Raw genomic sequence first — 19,952 nt, 5'->3', positions numbered from 1 at the left:
AGGGGTACACCTAATGAAGTTTCAGTGGCCGTGCTTAATTATCATATTAATGAAGTCATTAGTTGTCACTTAACACAAATGACAGGTAAGGTAAGAAAGTCATGATCCTACAATTTCTCCAACAAATGTGTATTCAGCACCAATTACCCCAAAGCCAAGGCTAACTGAAAAAGAGAGAATGGCTTGCAATGCAAAAAAGACTACAAAATACACAAAGAACAAGTTTAAAAAAACAAAGAAAAAAATGCATTTATTCAATCATTGACTGAAGCATCGTCAAGGTCACCTGGGAGAAACAACATAAATCAGTCCAGTCGAACATGAAGAAAGGGCAGCAGATGGTGAGAGAATAAAATGCACTCCAAGTCGAGTGGGAGCCAGTACTACAGGCTAACACGAAAACACATTTCCAGTAAACACTATGGAATGATTAGGCTACGAAAAAACCTCAGATGGCTCAAATGAACGGCGGCTCCAGGTCCTCCCAGTCTCTCACCCTGTTCTTTCATTCCAATTCATTTCAATTACCCAGTCATTCCCACCTTCTTCACCATGTCCCGATTAGCTCAGCCTGGCAATTTACAGTTGCACTTGGCTCATCTATGGCCAACCAGTGGTGGGGGCAGGGGGACGAGCAGTAATGGAATGAAATGTCACTCAGTTGTTGCCTTTGTCACAGCCAGATGGCGAGGGTTTGGAGAGATCTCGTTAGTAGGTGAGATGTATTTTGTGTGTGTGTGTGTGTGTGTGTGTGTGTGTGGTCAGTGGTTCCTCTGTGTAAATAGACAGTAATATGGGTGTCCTGCTCAGATGTGTCCATCGTGTCCAGCCATAACGCTCGTGGATGTCGCTGTCATCAGACTGAGTAACAGTTCCTTGTCCTGCTGCTGCTCTGATCAAGGCTTCTTCACCTTTTTCACGGAAGATGAGCTGGATGCTGATTCTCTCCTTTTGCGCTGTAATGTAACACACAACACATTCATGTTGGGGTGTTGTACAGTTCACCACCTCCTGCACTTCTTTAGTAAGAAGTACATTCAATGATCATTTCTTACCGTCAGGTACCTAAAATGGAAAAGCCTGTGGTACTGCCCACATTTAACATATGGATAAGGATATTGGAGAGGGATAAAAAGGATTTACAAAGGAAGTATTTGGAGTGTTATTGCACACACCTGATGCATTCTTCAAACCATGAATCCACAGCTTTTAGTTATTCAAGCCTGATGTGGTGAGATGAAATCAATGTGAGAAAAAAAAAGATTGACTACGATTTTGTTTATAATAAGTTTTCATAACATCCCATTTAATGGTGGCAGCTATATGTAATTGCAGATATGCATAACAGCTGTGTAGCGGGATAGACATCTGCAAGGCCTTCTGCTATTTTTTCTACATTTTACTGATGAGTGTTTTACATAATACTGTGGTTTTGATATGAAAGCTCTTAATTAATGTTGTAGGAATTAGATTTGTGTTCAATTAAATGAACATTAGGATTTTTACTGAATTAATTGGTAAATTCCTTGGTAAAATAAGTATTTGGTCACCTACAAACAAGCAAGATTTCTGGCTTTCACAGACCTGTAACTTCTTCTTTAAGAGGCTCCTCTGTCCTCCACTCGTTATCTGTATTAATGGCACCTGTTTTAACTCATTATCAGTATAAAAGACACCTGTCCACAACCTCAAACAGTCACACTCCAAACTCCACTATGGCCAAGACCAAAGAGCTGTCAAAGGACGTGAGAAACAAAATTGTAGCCCTGCACCAGGCTGGGAAGACTGAGTCTGCAATGGGGTACATTTTTACCCCCATGGGGTAAAAATGATCACAAGAACGGTGAGTAAAAATCCCAGAACCACACGGGGGAGCTAGTGAATGACCTGCAGAGAGCTCGGACCAAAGTAACAAAGGTACCATCAGTAACACACTACGCTGCCAGGGACTCAGATCCTGCAGACGTGTCCCCCTGTTTAAGACAGTACATGTCCAGGCCCGTCTGAAGTTTGCTAGAGAGCATTTGGATGATGCAGAAGAGGATTGGGAGAATGTTATATGGTCAGAAGAAACCAAAATAGAACTTTTTGCACAACTTGTCATGTTTGGAGGAGAAAGAAAGTATCCAAAGAACACCAACCCTACTGTGAAGCATGAGGGTGGAATCATCATGCTTTGGGGATGTTTTTCTGCAAAGGGACCAGGACGACTGATCCGTGTAAGGGAACGAATGAATGGGGCCATGTATGGTGAGATTTTTAGTGAAAACCTCCTTCCATCAGCAGGGCATTGAAGATGAAACGTGGCTGGGTCTTTCAGCATGACAATGTTCCTGAACACATCGCCCGGGCAACGAAGGAGTGGCTTCGTAAGAAACATATCAAGGTCCAGGAGTGGCCTAGCCAGTCTCCAGATCTCAACCCCATAGAAAATCTTTGGAGGGAGTTGAAAGTCCATGTTGCCCAGCGACAGCCCCAAAACATCACTGCTCTAGAGGAGATCTGCATGGAGGAATGGGCCAGAATACCAGCAACATTGTGTGAAAACCTTGTGAAGACTTACAGAAAACGATTGACCCCTGTCATTGCCAACAAAGGGTATGTAACAAAGTATGGACATGAACCTTTGTTATTGACCAAATACTTATTTTCCACTATGAAATAAGTCATTCTTTAAAAATCAGACAATGTGATTTTCTGGATTTCTTTTTTTTTTTTTTACATTTTGTCCCATAGTTGATATATATCTGTGATGAAAATTACAGGCCTCACTTATCTTTTTAAGTGGGAGAACTTGCACAACTGGTGTCTGTCTAAATACATTTTTGCCCTACTGTATCTGACCCCTTAAGTCAGCAACAGCTACTTGTTATTAATCTACCAGCACACAAGTGTATTATGAGGTACAGAGTGATGTTCACTCAGTGATTCTATTTTCTACATGAAAAAAACGCACCAAACAATTGGAGACGTACATGTAGTCCTGCTCTCGTGACACACCGTCTTTGAAAGCAGACAAAAAGAATTCAGAGATGAGGTGTGGATTATCTTCTTACCCTTTAAAGCCACAGAATAGTAATTTGACGGTAGAAATGCAACAAAAGTAAACATTTGTAGCTGGATTTTAAGTGAATACAAGTGCACTGCCACCATTCAAAGTCAAATGTGTTCAAAAATTACAGTAGTTGCCATATCTTTGTAAAAGTGTTTTGGGGCTGATGTGCTGCTTCAAGTGGAGGACAGTAAATATCTACGGGTCGGAATCTGCAGTAATGCGGACTCTTTACTGGTCTGCTGTTGCCAAGAAAAAGCTGAGCAAAAAAGCCCAGACTCTCTCAACCAGCGGATTTACATTCCCACCCTGACCTATGGTCATGCACTGTGGGTAGTGATTGAAAGAATTAGATAGCAGGTACTATGACTCCAATGAGTTTCACCGGGGGGGACTCAGAGTAGAGTCTCTGCTCCTCCACATGGAGAAGAGCCAACTGCGGTGGTTCTGTAATCTGGTTAAGATGCCTCCCTAAGGAGGCGATTCACGCGTGTCCAACTGGGTGGAGGCCCTAAAGCAGAACGACGACACACTGGAGAGGTTATATCTATCGGCTGGTTTCGGAAAGCCTTGGTGTTTTCCTTGGAGGAGCTAGAGAAGTTGGCAGGGGAGAGGAAGGCCTAGTGACCCTTGATTAGGCTGCTAGGCAAACCAAACGTGGATAAGTGGAAGTTAATTGATAGATGTTCCATTAGCTTTCACTAATGTTAATCCATGTGATATTTGGAGACAATCAGATATAAATGACATAATCTGGGGATTTATGAAAACAGTTGGAAAGTGCATACATGAGAAACATTTTCACTCTGTACTGTCAAAGGATCGTAAGAAATTGGGGAAGCGCAGACTTACCGAGTTGGGGGTAAGCGGTGCTCCTACAACATCAATGATCTGCTCTTTGGCTTCCACCTTGATATCATCTGTATTGGGCCAACACTGAGCTTCCGCCCCTGGGGTGGATGATGTAGTACTGTTTATAGCATTGAGCTCCCCTCCCAGTGGTGCGGTGGCCAGTCCTGCCCCTGTAATTCCTCCACAACCCGGTCCGCTGCCAGCCTTCAGCAAGGCCTCATAGCGATGGCGCAGCATCTGTTGTTCATACTCACAGTTGCTGTGGGCCTGCTTGAGTTCATACAGCAGCACCAGGTCACTTCGAAGTTCATTGAACATCTGTACAATCTCCTCTGTGGGCATGGGATTGAGATCTAGCAACGGAGAACACAATAGAAGACAATTACAAAATCACAACTGTGAGGATGCTGCAGAAAAGTGTGTTTTCATTTGTCCCCAACTTTCTCTCTCACTCAGCACCTGATATATCTTACAAGGATATAACATCATCAATTTTGTTTTTTAATTATCCAAAGTGTTTGTTATCCCATAAATACTTTAGAGTGGTCACTTTCCCTGGTAATGTAACACATATTTTGCAGTGAAAGAGTTGAAATGGTAAAATTATTCATATTTTTTCCATACTCACCCACTCCTTGCTCTACCAGGATCTGCTCAATGGCCTTGATTTTTTTCTGGCCAACCGAGCTTGGAAGTTTCATCTGAGTAACACACAAACATAAACAGAGAGAGAGGGAGAGAGACACACAGAGGGATGATTTAAGGTACTGGTGATATCAGGATAAACAGCTCCACCTCAGGGCTTTTAATTCGCATGAAATGCACTTCAGCGGGCCAGATCAAAATGTCTTTATTCACTGAAGTCTGTCTGACTGATTAGCTAGAGGGCCTCTTCACTTCTTTAGCTGTGCTAATGCACTTTCCATAGAGAGCAGCGTCTCCTCATCAGTCTTGAAGATGAATAAGAGTCTTCTTGCTGGTTTTACACATACAAGCTGGTCAGTAAGAAACTCAATCATAACGTGATAATAAGAGATAGCTACCTCAAGTCTGAAACTGGTTACTCACATAAATCAACTACAGCATCAACCTATATTTTTTCTGATGTTAATTCATGGCCAAATGAAACTTGTTTGATCTTTAAAAAAAAAAAAGGGATGTATAAAATAAAAATCTAGGCTAGTGTAGTGTAAGATTAGCTTTTTGTTCCAGAGTTACTTTCTCAGACGGGATTTGAGAGCTGCCGTAATGTTCAAAGTTGATGGCGTGCATCAGTATTTTAGTTGTAATAACAGCAGAAACCAGTGTCACTCACCCTCTGACTGCGCAGCGTCACACCTGCCGATTTGAAGTCGGGGAACTTGATGCCAGCTGTCTCTGGAACGGCCTGAATATAAATAAATAATTTGATAAGACATGAAATATGATTTTATTTTTGTTTAAACTTTGGACAAACCTAAAAATATCCGATGATTACTTCCCAAACTGAGACACAAGATCACCTTTAGGTAACCTTATGAAACAGTCTATTGTAAGGATGATAGGTGAATTATGTGCATAATAACTTTTTCTTTTGGCATGTGGTTTACTTGTGTTTGACAGTATAATTTACCGGTTTTTCCGTTTCTCTTTTTTGTGGAAGTTTCTTCTTGGAAACCCTCTTTTCAGCTCGCCTTAACTCCGTATTTGTATCAGCTGCTTTAATGAGTTTCTGCAAGTCCTGGGCTTTTTTCTCACGCTCCTTCTTCCTATTCTCTATCTTTCTTAGCTCCTGAATAAGATACTCCTCTTCTGCCACCTGCAGGAACATGAAGAGAGGTACATAATAAATACTCAGAGGGGTAGAAAATAATATTGTCCACATTAATAATGCTGTTTTAATCGACACATGTTCTTCAACTTTTTTTTAGGCTTTGGCAATAACTAAAATTAAAAGGAGGTACATCACAACAAAAAAGTATAAAGCTACTAACTTGTTCAGGTGTGCGATTGAAAAGCTTCTCCAGTTGCTCCTTGCGTCTCCTTTCGTGGGCAGCATCAAAGACGTAGATTTTTGGTTCTGTCCCAGATGCTGCACGAGCCTTCGTCAGCTTACCACAAATACTATAATATCTTTCTTTCAGGTCCTCCACGGAGCGCTTCTGAAACATAAAATAGAGAAATGTTACTGATAAATATGTCCTAACAGAACTTTTTTTTCTTTGAAAAGGAATATGAATACTACAGGTGAGGATCTGAACAATTACTCTGTATTGTTGGTAGTCATAGCGGTCATGCACAACTATGAAGCGTAGGTCGAAGCGTTTGCACAAGTCAAACAGGTGGTCTGTTTCCGCTTTAGTCCAGCCATCGTCATGGAGATACATCTGATACTCCTGCTCCGAGTACACTGGTATTTGCACTGTCTACAGATGCAAGAGGGGGAAAAAAAGGGAATCAGGATATTTGAAAAGAACCTATTTGAATGTTTCAATGGAAGGATACAAAGAATTAAGAGTTGCATCAAAACAGCGTCCTTCGTGTTTCTACTACTTAACTTAAAATGGGGACTGGTCAACTTTACCTTATTAAAGCGAGCGAAAGGATAGTCCTTGCCCTCTTCTGCCACCCGCCTCCAGTGGTGGAATATGGCTCCATCCCTGCGTGCTGGATTCGTGAACGGCATCCACTTCCATGGACGGACCTTTTTACAGCCCAGTTTGGCTTTGACAGTCCTATAACCCTGAGTCGTGTCGCTAGGCAGCAAAGGCGGTGCATCCCTATGGATAAATGAAGAAAAAGAGTAATAATTGCTTATTTGTTTGTTTTTTTCCAACTTTTTCTTTTTATTAATGTTTTCAAGATTTTTAAACAATACAAAACATAAAACATCAGGTTAACATATGCCACACATTAGTGGAAAAAGGAATCTTTCATTCACACAGATAATGAGTTACAAGTCATAGAATATTAAGCCCGCCTTTCCCAGTATTTTATAAATTTCTCAGCCTGTAGTCCTACGGAGAAAGTCAGTTTTTCCATACATTGTGTATTGGCCTTCTTTCTCGCAGCCAAGAACACTTCAAAATGACCTACATTCAAGATCAATATTCAACTAAATATTCATATTTAAGCTGCTTACATCTTCATAAAATTTAAAGTCCAGGCTGGAGATGGAAAGTAAACATTTGTACCATTACCATTGTATTTTCTTAGAGTAAACTTTTCAATTAGGAGTGTTGGTTGTAAATATTGTGTTGTGCAGAATGTGAATACTGATTGATTAAAACTGCAGAATAAAATCTTTCACTTTGGAGAAAACATTGAAGAAATGCACAAAGCCAGTAAAGGAGAGAAAGGCATTTCTAAAAACTGTTACTCAGTCCTCAAAGGACAAACTGTCCAAATAAGACAAATTTGAGAGGGTTGCTACTCTGCTCCCGAATAGACATTCTGAACAGATCACACCAAGATTGCTGTCTGTAATCCTGAAAGCTGTGAAAATGAACTTCAAAGTAACATACCTTAATATGCTTACAGTTAAAAAAACAAAAATTTAAATATCAAATGATATTAAAAGGAAATCACAAAGACAAACACATCAGTTGAGAATACCCCCCCCCCCTTTCAAAACAGTGAACAGTTTTAAATGTAACTGTTTTAAATGATTTCCATTTTTTGTTTCATTGGATTTTATTTGAATTTAATATTTCACATCACACCTCTGTAAATTTTAATATCTGAAATCTTGTGCTGCCTTTTGGCCAGGAGGACACCCTTGCAAAAGAGTTTTTTAATCTCAATGGGTTTCTTTTCCTGGTTAAATAAAAGGTTAAATAAAAAAATAAAATAAAAAACAGATAATATTCAATGAAAAGATGAGCCAAACATAAGTAATTGTCATCACTATCAAAAAAACAAAAATACAGTCTACAAATATAAATATAGACAAAGACAGAAACCAATGACATGTATAAAAACATACTTCTTATCTGAATAGAGCAGAGCATAGACCTCTCTGTGCATTCCTTCTGGTCTCTTGAAGGTCAGCGTCTCTGTGGCCTTCTTGGATTTTTTCTATAACAAGTGATGGAGAAATGCTTTATTTGGAAATCCTGCACATACATGTTCACAAAAAAAAAAAAATATATATATATATATATATATATATATATATATATATATATATATATATATATATATATATATATATATATATACACACATACACACATTCTAAAACCCAACAAACCACATTAGTAAAGAGTAATTTGTGAAATTAGACAACATTCAGGTACGGACTAAGTGCCACAAAACTAATTTAAACTCACGGCATGAGAGAGTAGAGTAAATTACATGGATGAAATCTGAATCCTTCCACAGAAAAGAAAAGTGAATTACTCCATCTCACCTTATCTGAGTTGATGAGGTCTTTTTTACTGATGGGACCGTCATTTTCCCCTCCACCCAGTTCAAGAATATCCCTAACATCTGCACCAGTTCCCATGGTTACAAGATGTTTTATACGCTATGATCTAGAGGATTTCCCCAGCCTTTGAAACGTAAACACTCTTCATTCATTTACATGCGCTCATTCATTATTTGCAGGTTGCAGCTCAACAATTACAACACGAGCGAAGGCTGAGGCTGCCGTGATATTTATCAAGAAACGACTGTTCTAAAGAACAGTAAACAGCCGGGGAATTGTTTTGTCGTTATATTGCCACGCAATTCTACACACTAAAAGTAACACGATAAAGATAATCTCTACAAGCAGTAACGAAGAATATTCACGATATTTGTTACGGTTAGCACGGTAGTTAACTATAAACCCCCATTACTTCCGGTTCGAACTCGTCGTTGAGACGAGACCGACTTGTCGCCCCCTAGCGGTGTGGAGTATATATATATATATATATATATATATATATATATATATATATATATATATATATATATATATATATATATATATATATATATATATATATACAGGACTGTCTCAGAAAATTTGAATATTGTGATAAAGTTCTTTATTTTCTGTAATGCAATTAAAAAAACAAAAATGTCATACATTCTGGATTCATTACAAATCAACTGAAATATTGCAAGCCTTTTATTATTTTAATAATGCTGATTATGGCTTACAGTTTAAGATTTCCAGAATATTCTAATTTTTTGAAATAGGATATTTGAGTTTTCTTAAGCTGTAAGCCATGATCAGCAATATTAAAATAATAAAAGGCTTGCAATGTTTCAGTTGATTTCTAATGAATCCAGAATGTATGACGTTTTTGTAATTGCATTACAGAAAATCACAATATTCAAATTTTCTGAGACAGTCCTGAATGCAACCCACGTTCTCAGCTCTGCTGCTCATCCAACAAAACAGCAACCCTTACAAATGTGGCAACATCTAAAAGGGAGATATCAGAATCAAAATCAGAATCAGAAAGAAGTTTATTGCCAAGTAGTTTAACACACACAAGGAATTTGTTGTGGTGATTGGTGCAATACAAAAGAGCAAATAATATTAAAGGAAAAATGTACAACAAGTTGGTTCTAAAGTGCCGGAGTATGAGTGTGTACTCATACTCCGGGGGTGGGGGGTGCGGGTTATATGTGTGTGAAAATCAACAGATGTGTGTTTTTAATGTGTGTGAGTTTTTCTATGTTAAATTGATTTTATTATGTAAAGCACTTTGCGTTACTCGTGTATCAAAAGTGCTATATAAATAAAGTTTGATTTGATTTGATTATGAGCATCTAGATAAATGTGTCATTGTTTCTCTTTGGACATCACAGAAGTGGCTAATAGTAGAGGTTTTGAATTTAGTAGGTTTTAGTTAGTATGTGCAGTATTTTGAATGGCTACATAATATGTAGTTTACCATCACCAAGTATGAATGGAGTGAATGAATAATGCAACTATTCTGAGCACTTTGAGTGGACAACAAAAGCGAAAATCGAATGAATTATTAGCCTCATTGGTAAAAAAATAAATAAACCTGGACCAAAAGGAGTGACAAGAATGCAAAAATACAAAAAATAACTTTAAAAGTTACACAAGTTGATGTGCTATACATAAATCAATATAATATAAACATTTACATTTCAAAAAGTACATTTAAAGAATATATTCTATGTTTATATGTGACAAATATGCATACCATTTGCATTTGGAAATCAGAACAGTGAAGGGATTTGATTGAGGTTTCTGACACAGCCTCATTAAACACATCAAAACACACAAACCGTTTATGGTTTTAGTTCTGTTTGAGTTCATTTCTATCCATCAGAAGCGTGAGACTCTTATTTTGAAAAGTAGGCGTCTGCCATGATGACTTTTATTTTGGAAAGACCGTATCGGAAGTAAATCTTCAACATTTTAAATTTTGCCAGGCACTCGGTCCGCCATTTTCGTAATAGCCACATACCGACTTGTGCTGCTACCAGTCGTCCGACTTTTTGCTAAAAATTAGCAATCTTACTTTGCTTCGTTGCAGTTTGCTCAATTAATACTTCCATCACCGTAGCGACATGTCCAGCGAGCAGCCCGAGAACACCGTGGAGGCCCCGGAGCAGTCCCCGCCGTCGCCGCAGCAGCTCCAGCTGCAGGGGTGAGTGCTTCCTTTGTTGGAACTAGCTCCACGGGTCGGATAAAAAGACATGTAACTAAATTATAAACGCAAACTTATTTTATATTTAACTCTTATTTATAAGTTTGCAACTTGAATTATTTACAAGTATGTGGTTCTATGCTTTTATTAAAATATTATTTCGTTGATTGTACTTCGGGACCGCCAATACTCATAACTAATGTACAATGCAACGATCCCAGTAACCGTAGGAGATGAGTTATGTTAAAATACGGTGAAATGAACGGATACTTCCCTTTTCTATTGGTTAAAGGTTCAATTTTCGGTATTTACGTATCGTTGATTTAAGCCTGAATTATGATTCTGCGTTAAGTCGACGCAGAGCTTACGGCGTAGGTGCGCGTCGCCGCGTAGCTTACGCCGTAGGTTCTGCGTTGGTGTAACGCGGAACCATAAATCAGCCTTTAGTAATGCAGCACAGGCCTACTTTCTCCAAATAGCGGCCTTGCCATGTGGCCGAGCCATCTGCTGCCATTTTCAGGTTGGAGCAAGAGTCATTGAAATTCAGCCGACAACGCTCACTTTATTTACTTTTTTCTTTTCTTTTGAGAAGGAATCAGAAAAAAAATAATTGTTGTAGTCTTCAGGTTTTTCTTTTTAACATGCACTGTGATTAGGGTCGCCAACTCCCTGAAAAATAAATCAGGGACACCTTATCAGCAGGGCCGGCCAAACGGATTGCCTTCATCTTTCCTGGCGGGTGAAATTTTTTAGCCCCTTTTTTGTTGAGTGAAACGAATTTTTTTTTTTTTAATTATTTGACTCGAACCTGAATTGAATTAAATGCCTATTTTTGAATGCCATGAACACATGGGAAACAAATTATCCAGCATTTCACTTTAATACAAAATAACAAAAGGAACTGAATAAAATAAGTATCTTTCTTAGACAGAAACCTGCCCCGCTTAACTTAAAATTGTATAAATTAATATAAAACAATAGAAATAAAGCAGAACACCCATTCTGTAATAGTGCACATTTTTAGTGCAATAACAAAAGTGCAAACAGAGTCTGTAGAAAAATATTTGTGCCTCAAAGGCCATGACTGTAGGCTACAGTTGTAGTAAAACAGAAAAAAATAACCTGTGAACTCAATGGCATTTTCCATTTGCATTTTATGACTATTTTTTTGACTCACAGTAATACGGGACAAAGTATGTCCCTTTTCAGCTCAATACGGGACGCGTACTTTAGTTTATAAATACGGGACGATTCCGTTTTTCAAGGGACGTTTGGCAACCCTAACTGTGACTGTAGTTTTGAAGACAAACCAGTCTTTTTTTTTTTTTTTTGGATCGGGATCCCCTATTTTGAAAATGTAAAAACCAAATGTATGCCATGTATGTTTAAAATATGTTATATCTCAGGAACAATTCTCACTATATTAATCAATCTCTTTATGTAGTGAAATGAATGGAAAACCCAAGAATGAGCCCAGTTCAAGGAAGGAGAGACCACAGAAGAGAGGTGGAGGTGGTCGTTTCGAACCCTATGGCAACGCAAACAAGAGATACCGTGTTTTTGTCAGCAACATCCCCTATGATGTGAAATGGCAGGCCCTCAAAGACCTGATGAAAGAAAAAGGTAAGGTGTTAGAGTAGGGGATTGACTCATGTCACCTTCGGACATGGCAAAAATCACAAATTCAGGATCAACATCCAGGGTCATTTGTTTTGCCACTGCAGCTTTGAAGGGCTGGGGAGTGGTCCATATAATGTTGCTTGAGATTCTGTGGGACATATTTTGGCAAGGTCCCACTGCCTTGTCTGGCAACTAATGTCTTCCTGCAGATTTGTACAAGTGCGGTGAACCTGGATGTTAGATTGACCCGTTAGTTTCCATTGAGATCCTTGAGAACCTTTTGAGGTTTTTTGTGAAGTGGAGGTTGCACAAGTGTAAAGCAAGTCAATTTATGTGAAAATATCATGGCTATGGATGTTGAATGGGATAATGATGTTTATCCCTCAAAACTGCATGAAAATATTGTTGCAACAGGAGGGGGTTGCTCACAGTTGTAACATGCAATTGTCAGTAAAAGGTGATCTCAAAGTTCGAAACGCAAATTCTTTGGATACACCTCAATTTAAATGTTTTGTGATGCATCACCTTTGAACTCTGCAATGATTATTTTAGCTTTCACTTGCAGCACAAGTTGTATAGTTATGGGTCATTGGATTCTCTGAGTTATGATTTAGTAATTCAATAAAGTGAAATGAACTTGTGTTTTAAGAATGTTCAGATGGATACAATCCTTTTTTCTGAAGGAGGGCCAGTTATTGTTTCTTGACAACTGACTGTGGCGTTAAATTGCATTTTCTTTTTTAGGTGTGACCTTGACGAGCAAATGTTTACGCAGCAGATCTTCCTGTTGTGCCAAACACAGCCATATGCCAGGGATTTCTTGGGGTACAGGTCTACAAAATGAAGCAACATCTTTTGTACTGTCCTTGTTTTGAGAGGTTTGGTCACAGATGTCCATTTGATGAGTAGACACGTGACCTGAGACACAGGTGTGGCGGTGGTCGACACTGAATCAAAATTCGGATAAAAAAAAAATTGCATCCCAGGAACATGCTGATTTTAAGCAAAGGTTTTTATTTAAAGAAGCATCCTTTCCTTAAGAGTGTGTCGTCATCAAGATTATGGTTACTCTTTTTTATCTTCAGGTTTAACGGCTCAGCTGATAGGTGAATGTTTTGATGCATTAGCTGGAGGTCTAAAATGGCAACATTTGAAGTATGCTCAGGTTTGCAATGAAATGGGCTGAATATTGTCAATTATTTCCATGTAGTAGGTGGTGTCCCTGGCATAATATTGAAATGGGAAGGCTGTTGGCCCCATCACCAGTTGGTGTCGTCATTCTATTGCTTTTGGTGTTTTGGTTGAATTTCAACAAGGACAGACAAGAGGTCTATTTTTCCTTAAAAAGCCAAGCTTGCTTTTTGTAGACCTGTACCATATTTGCTGCTGAGGTGCTGGGAGAAGGCTCATGAGCTCAGTCTGAGTCTGAGCTCATTGTCACCGGCCGTCCTCCTTGTTTCTGCTCTAAACCCCCATTGTTCTCTCGGCTTCTCTCCCCTTGGTGTGTGTCGTCTCTGGAATCTGATTTGTAGTGGGTGAGGTAACGTACGTGGAACACTTAATGGACGCTGAAGGCAAATCGAGGGTAAGTGCAAATACAAACCAATAAAACATAATAAGCCCAGACAAACATCTGTTTGTCAGCTTTGGTTTCCTTATTTAAATTGTTGGGAATTGTTCAGATTAAGAAACCTGGTGGAGTGTGTGAGATGGTGACATGTCGGAGGTGTGCTTTATTTGGTGTCATCTGTGGCACTGACCAGAGGCCATCCTGAATGGTTGATACTGTTAAAAACAGGACTCCAGCTTTCCTCGTATTCAGTCCTATGGAATGCTTTCCCTATTGGTTGCTGGATATGTTCCCTTTGACCGTAAGGGTTGAGACTGCAAGAGGTTGTTACAAAGCTGTTAGATGGTTGATAAACAACTCATTACGTAAAACTGCTTTACTGGAAAGTTACCTCAGTTATCTTAGTTGTGTGGAAATCTCTCATTGTGGAATTTTTGCCCTTTTGGATGTCGGGGTTGAAAAATCCTTAAAATTTACGACATTTGCCTGTATTGTTACTGACTGGGTAAAATTACATCTCGTCTCCAATGACAATGATTCACTAGGCTTATGTGTGTTTACTTGTTGTGCATGAAAACATTTCATTTCTTAAATGCCAATAACACTACCAATTAACCATTATTTTTACTAATTTGAAATGTATTTTTACTTTTCGGTACCATTCCTGACGTCTTCAATCAACAAAGGGTTGTGCGTAAGTACTTTCAATGAGTTTACCACAATTTTTATGTCAAAAAGTGTATGGCCTAATATGTCAATTTCACAAAATGTTTTTAACCTCTATATAACTGTTTACTAAATATGTAATTCTAACAAAAATATTTAGTAATGAATGTGGATGTTTCTTTCCAGTGTTGTCGAGTTTAGGACTGAAGAATTAATGAAGAAAGCAGTGGAAAAGGTCAATAAGCATAACCTCATGGGGCGACCCCTAAAAGTGAAAGAGGTAGGCCACAGAACAAGAAAAGCAAATGTTGCATGCAAAGTATTAAGGTGCGGGTATGGTTCTGCGTCACACACACGCAGAGCACACGGCGCACCCGTGACGCCGTCACGAATCGTTCAGAGTTCTCCGTCTCTCCATTTGGTCGCGGTGCAGTACCCCCCGCGGCCACTAGTTAGCGATCTTTTTCTGAATGGTTTATCCGACTTTTTCCGGTCACAGTAAATCAAAGAAATAAGGACAACTATTGTGCAAAAAACTAAAAAAAATCACATATAAACGAAGAAAAAAGCCCTGGAAGTTCACTACTGATTCAAACCGGAAACCGGAAATGCTTCGCTTTCAAACGAACCAATCACAGCCCTCTCGGTCTGCGTGTGGTCGGCGTCTCCTCGACGCGTAGTTACAATTTTCGGGAGGTGCGCGTCACTGACGGCGCATGTGACGGCGTGTCCTCTGCGTGTACAAAAACCACACGCCGTAGGCACGGCGTCGTTTTGACGCAGAACCATAATTCAGCCTTTAGCCATTTGATGAGAATTTGATTTGTAAATTATCTGAATTATATTGTTTTGTATTTTTAAAATGTTCCTCTCCTCAGGATCCCGATGGAATCATTTCTCAGAGGGAAATTAACAAGTCCCAAGGTGGAGGCCCACCAGGAGTCCATGGAGGCATGGGTGGAATGGGAGGCATGGGTGGTATGGGAGGAATGGGCGGGATGGGAGGCATGGGTGGAATGGGAGGAATGGACCGCATGGATCGGATGGGGCCTGGACCAAATGGCCCCATGGTCAGCATTCCCCCCAGCCTGATGAACAACCCAAACATCCCCAATGAGATTATCCACGGTCTCCAGGCTGGCAGGATTGGCAGCACCATCTTTGTAGCTAATGTGAGTCTCCTGAGATTCTTTGAGCTGCTTTATTTTATTAAAGATAATTGTAAGGAATGTGATAATTATAACAATCGTTAAACAATTTTAACAAAGACCCTTTCTTTTAAATATGAAATAATCACTCGAGATTAGGGCTGGGCGATATGGACCAAAAGTCATATCTCGATATTTTCTAGCTGAATGGCGATACTCGATATATATCTCGATATTTTTTCTGTGCCATAATTGGGGTTTCCCCCAAAGCATTATAGCATAGCATCTCTGTTAGCTTCATTTTTTTCTGAGGCAAACCCTTAAAAAAACAGTCAGTTTTAATACAAAGCCTCGTGCCAAATGTCACACAGGTAACTTTATTAACAGAGGTCTGCACAATATCAAAATGTATAAAACAAATGAAATAAAAATAAACTGCCTGCATATATAGAATAAAAATGCTTCTTTAATAAAATAAAACAAATATCCCTTTCCTGCATAACAATTAAATTAAAATACACTGCAATTAATACAATGTAGACAGTAACAGGCAGACTTTTCCACTGAGGTTGATAGTTGTGCAAATAACAAAACATTTGTGCAAATCTCATAACATTCAATTCAATTTGTCACAAAATAAGCTATATCAAAACCATTAAAAAAAAATGTAAATTTTGTTTTATTTTTTTTAAATCGATATAAACGATATTGTCTCGTACCATATCGTGTTTGAAAATATATCGATATATATATATTAAAATCTCGATATATCGCCCAGCCCTACTTGAGAATATTTCACCAATATATGAATTGTGTAGACTGGGTAGTAAGAAACCTGGGCATTGTGTGGCTCGTCTTTAATAATTTTTTCTGAAATCCGCTTCCCCTCTAGCTTGACTACAAAGTGGGGTGGAAAAAGCTGAAGGAGGTTTTCGGCATGGCAGGCGTGGTGCTGAGAGCGGACATTCTAGAGGACAAGGATGGGAAAAGCAGAGGCATGGGCACAGTAACCTTTGAAATGCCCATTGAAGCAGTCCAGGCTGTCTGTATCCTTTTGAAAGTCTTCAGCATATCGACTTGTCTGTTTAGTTGCAATTATTTGGCTGTTGTATTCTTGTATATTCCTGGTGTTTTCACCATATTTTCCTAAATGACTTCACAGCCATGTTCAATGGACAGCTCCTGTTCAACAGGACCATGCATGTCAAACTGGTACGTTGCTAGTGCTTGTTTCTTAATTAGACCACAGTATGAGTCAATGATCAGTATAATTATTAAAGTGTGGTACCTTTTCAGGATGAGAAGTCCCTCCCTAAAGATTTTGGACCACCAGACAGATCAGCTGCTCTTCCTCGTAAGTCTGCCCTGCTGGTATACCTGTCTTCACCAGATGATTCTTCTATTCTCAGTTCATCAGTCCATATTATACATTTCGCTAATTTTCTAAATGTGGTGACTTAATCTGCTTGTATTGGGTGTGGACTGAGAATATGTCGGCTCTGGTGATGCATGACAAAAAAATCTTACATACAAATATCTTTTCTTATCGAGAATCACCAAGTTATCTATTGCATGCATAACATTTTATTGAAATTGTTTCAAAGACAACATTTTCAACGTTCTAGATGCTGATGAATAGTGTTAATATTTGTTGACTATCTGTTTTTTTAATTAGGCAATTTCTTCAATTCAATTTTGACCATTTTCTCTTCTCAGGGGGCCTGAGTGGTATTGGTTTGGGTCTGGGACCTGGTGGGCAGCCTATTGATGCAACCCAGCTCAACAGAGGTGGTGGTGGTGGAGGAGGAGGAGGAATGGGCAACATGGGCCCAGGAGGTAACTGACTTTTTTGTTTTGTTTTTTCCCTACCTTTTTGGGGAAAAAAAACCTGTGAAATTTAAGTATTTAATTTCTCTCTCCTGTAGGAATGGATGGAATGGGATTTGGTAACATGGGTGGTGGTCGCATGGGAGGAGGAGGCGGCGGAGGAGGAGGAGGTAATTTAGAGCTGCAGTTTGCAGCATTTGCCTTTTCCTTTTTTCCTTCTCAAAAATTCTAAATATAAGTTGAGACTTAACACAAGATAAATCTAGATTCAATAAAATGTCCTGGTTACAGGTTTAAAACTATCCTTTTCAATGTTTTTTATGTATTATGTTTTTCTAAAGGAATGGACAACTTTGGAGGAATGAACAACATGGACCGTTTTGGTTCTTCAGGAATGGGCCGGATGAATGGTGAGTAGATGTTGGAGTGTGCCAAGCACTTCAGAGCAAGCGCGGAACTCTTAACGTTTTGCTGTTTTCTAATGGTTTCATCTCTTACGTTGTTAGAGATGGACCGTGGTGGTGCTTTTGACAGGGAATTCGGCCGAAATGAAATGGGAATGTCTCGCAATAGTTTTGGAGACTCCTTTGAAAGAGGAATGGGTTAGTATTTTAAGGATTTGTCTGAAAGCCTCCTATCTTATTTTAGCACAGTTGCTCATATATTTGTGATTTGTTTACTTGCTTCCATAGGAAACACTCTGGGTATGGAGCGGATGAGCTCTGGAATGGACCGAATGGGAAGTGGCATGGATCGCATGGGAGGGATGGACCGGATGGGCATGGACAGGATGGATCGAACATCTGATGTAGACAGGCTAGGAGGATCTGGATTCGATCGGATGGGCTCAGGAATGGATCGCATGGGTCCCAATATGGACAGACTCGGACCGGGTTTGGACCGCATGACCTCCAACATGGATCGCATGGGCCCCAGTGGATTCGACCGTCTAGGCCCGTCTAATATGGATCGCATGGGTAGCAACATGGACTTTGGCTCTTCGATGGGAATGGATCGCATGGGCAACTCCGGGATCGACAGAATGGGAAGCAACTTTGATCGCATGGGTTCTGCCGGAGGAATTGACCGGTTTCCCTCAGGTGGCCTTGACCGGATGAGCTCTGGCATGGATCGGATGGGATCTGGAGGTGGGGTTGGTCAGTTTGATCGCGCTGGTGATTTGGATCGTGGATTTGGTGGGAATTCCTTTGGAGCTGGAGCTGCAGGACCTGGAACTGGGGGAGGAAATCTCAGGAAGGGATGCCAGATCTTTGTCAGAAATGTAAGCGTTTGCAAAAATATGTTTGGCCTACTAATTTCAGAAGACATGCTTTCATGATTTTAATAAATATGAAATGTTTGTTTTTCAGCTGCCGTTTGACTTCACCTGGAAGATGTTAAAAGACACCTTCAATACATGTGGTAAGAGTAGTTTAACAAATAATGAAGGAATTTGTTCTCTGGTGTAATTAAAAGCCAATTGGTGTATTGCTGGACAGCTGAGGAAGTGTATTGTCCACTTTGAATTAAATCCCGTGGACACTGATCACATTTTAGGGTGTATCCTTTTCTGTGACTTCGCCTCACAATTTAAGATGAACACCCCTGCCCCGCACACACACACTCCACCAAAAAAAACAACACATGAATAAATAACAGGGTTTCCGCGGGGTTTTAAAAAGTATTAAAAAGTGATAAATGAAAATTGCCAAATTTAAGGCCATTAAAAGTGTTAAATTCACTGTCAGAGGTATTATTTTTTTTTTAAATTGGTATTATTTTTTACCTTTTACATTTTAAGCAGTCTATTTTATTGTCATTCACAAAGTGAAATAAATGTGAAACATCTGGTCAACATCAATGAGTATAAATCTGTTCTGTATAGTGTTCTATAGGTCAAAATCTGTATTAATGTTAAAAGGTCTGTGATTAACACTTAATGTTGTGACAGTTTTTAAAAAAAATCTGAAGGTAGTGAAAAAGGTATTAAATTGGTATTAAATTTAACATAAGGATTGCTGTATAAACCCTGAATAAAAAGCAGAAAAGGTTGATTTCATACAGAACATTTTTTTGTCAGTTGCACAAGTAAATATCAGATTGTGTTTTAACACCTGACATAAATGGTTGCCCCCTCTGCAGGTATGGTCCAGTATGCCGACATCAAGATGGAGAATGGCAAGTCCAAGGGATGTGGAGTGGTTCGCTTCGACAACCCTGAAACTGCTGAGCGTGCTTGCCGAACCATGAATGGCTATCGGCTGAGCGGAAGAGAGATTGACGTTAGGATCGACAGAAATGCATAATTGATATGCTTGTTCCATTTGAAATATAATTTAGTCTCCTATGTCCAACCAATTGGCATCATCTGAATTGTTGTTCAATATACTTGGTTTGTTAGATGTCTCATGGTGAAATTTGTTTTAGTTACGTGTTTTTAGTTTTGCTTATATTTTACTTATATTTTACTTTTTAGTGACCAAACTTTTAAATTTTTGTTCTGTCATATTTCACCTGTGATTTGTTTTTGGTCTTCAAGTTGTTTTGATAAATAAATCTCAGTCTATCAAAGTCCTTGGTCCTGTTTTGTGTTTTTACATGTGGTGTACTGACCAGAT

At 39.2% G+C, this 19,952-nt stretch overlaps 2 protein-coding genes across 2 annotated transcripts; one reads left to right on the top strand and one right to left on the bottom strand.

Moving 5' to 3' along the window:
* Positions 1 to 223: 223 nt before the first annotated feature.
* dmap1 (DNA methyltransferase 1 associated protein 1) lies at positions 224 to 8,721 on the bottom strand. Its single transcript, XM_061738323.1, has 10 exons — positions 8,295 to 8,721; positions 7,869 to 7,960; positions 6,468 to 6,663; positions 6,151 to 6,309; positions 5,878 to 6,045; positions 5,517 to 5,702; positions 5,220 to 5,291; positions 4,533 to 4,605; positions 3,905 to 4,257; positions 224 to 956 (listed from the first exon to the last, which is right to left on the bottom strand). Exons 1-10 carry the CDS (start codon positions 8,388 to 8,390, stop codon positions 897 to 899), a joined length of 1,455 nt encoding a protein of 484 aa, XP_061594307.1. The 5' UTR covers positions 8,391 to 8,721; the 3' UTR covers positions 224 to 896.
* Positions 8,722 to 10,282: 1,561 nt separating this feature from the next.
* On the top strand, positions 10,283 to 19,905 carry hnrnpm (heterogeneous nuclear ribonucleoprotein M). Its single transcript, XM_061738322.1, has 16 exons — positions 10,283 to 10,503; positions 11,948 to 12,126; positions 13,656 to 13,708; positions 14,380 to 14,387; positions 14,546 to 14,639; positions 15,238 to 15,531; positions 16,400 to 16,553; positions 16,670 to 16,719; positions 16,804 to 16,861; positions 17,224 to 17,343; positions 17,433 to 17,504; positions 17,676 to 17,744; positions 17,841 to 17,936; positions 18,027 to 18,616; positions 18,705 to 18,756; positions 19,477 to 19,905. The coding sequence occupies exons 1-16, from the start codon at positions 10,424 to 10,426 to the stop codon at positions 19,638 to 19,640; spliced, it is 2,133 nt and encodes a 710-aa protein (XP_061594306.1). The 5' UTR covers positions 10,283 to 10,423; the 3' UTR covers positions 19,641 to 19,905.
* Positions 19,906 to 19,952: the final 47 nt, after the last annotated feature.

This window comes from Cololabis saira, chromosome 13 (assembly GCF_033807715.1).
Source record: "Cololabis saira isolate AMF1-May2022 chromosome 13, fColSai1.1, whole genome shotgun sequence".
Classification (NCBI taxonomy): domain Eukaryota; kingdom Metazoa; phylum Chordata; class Actinopteri; order Beloniformes; family Belonidae; genus Cololabis; species Cololabis saira.
This window is presented reverse-complemented; position numbering and strand designations above follow the sequence as displayed.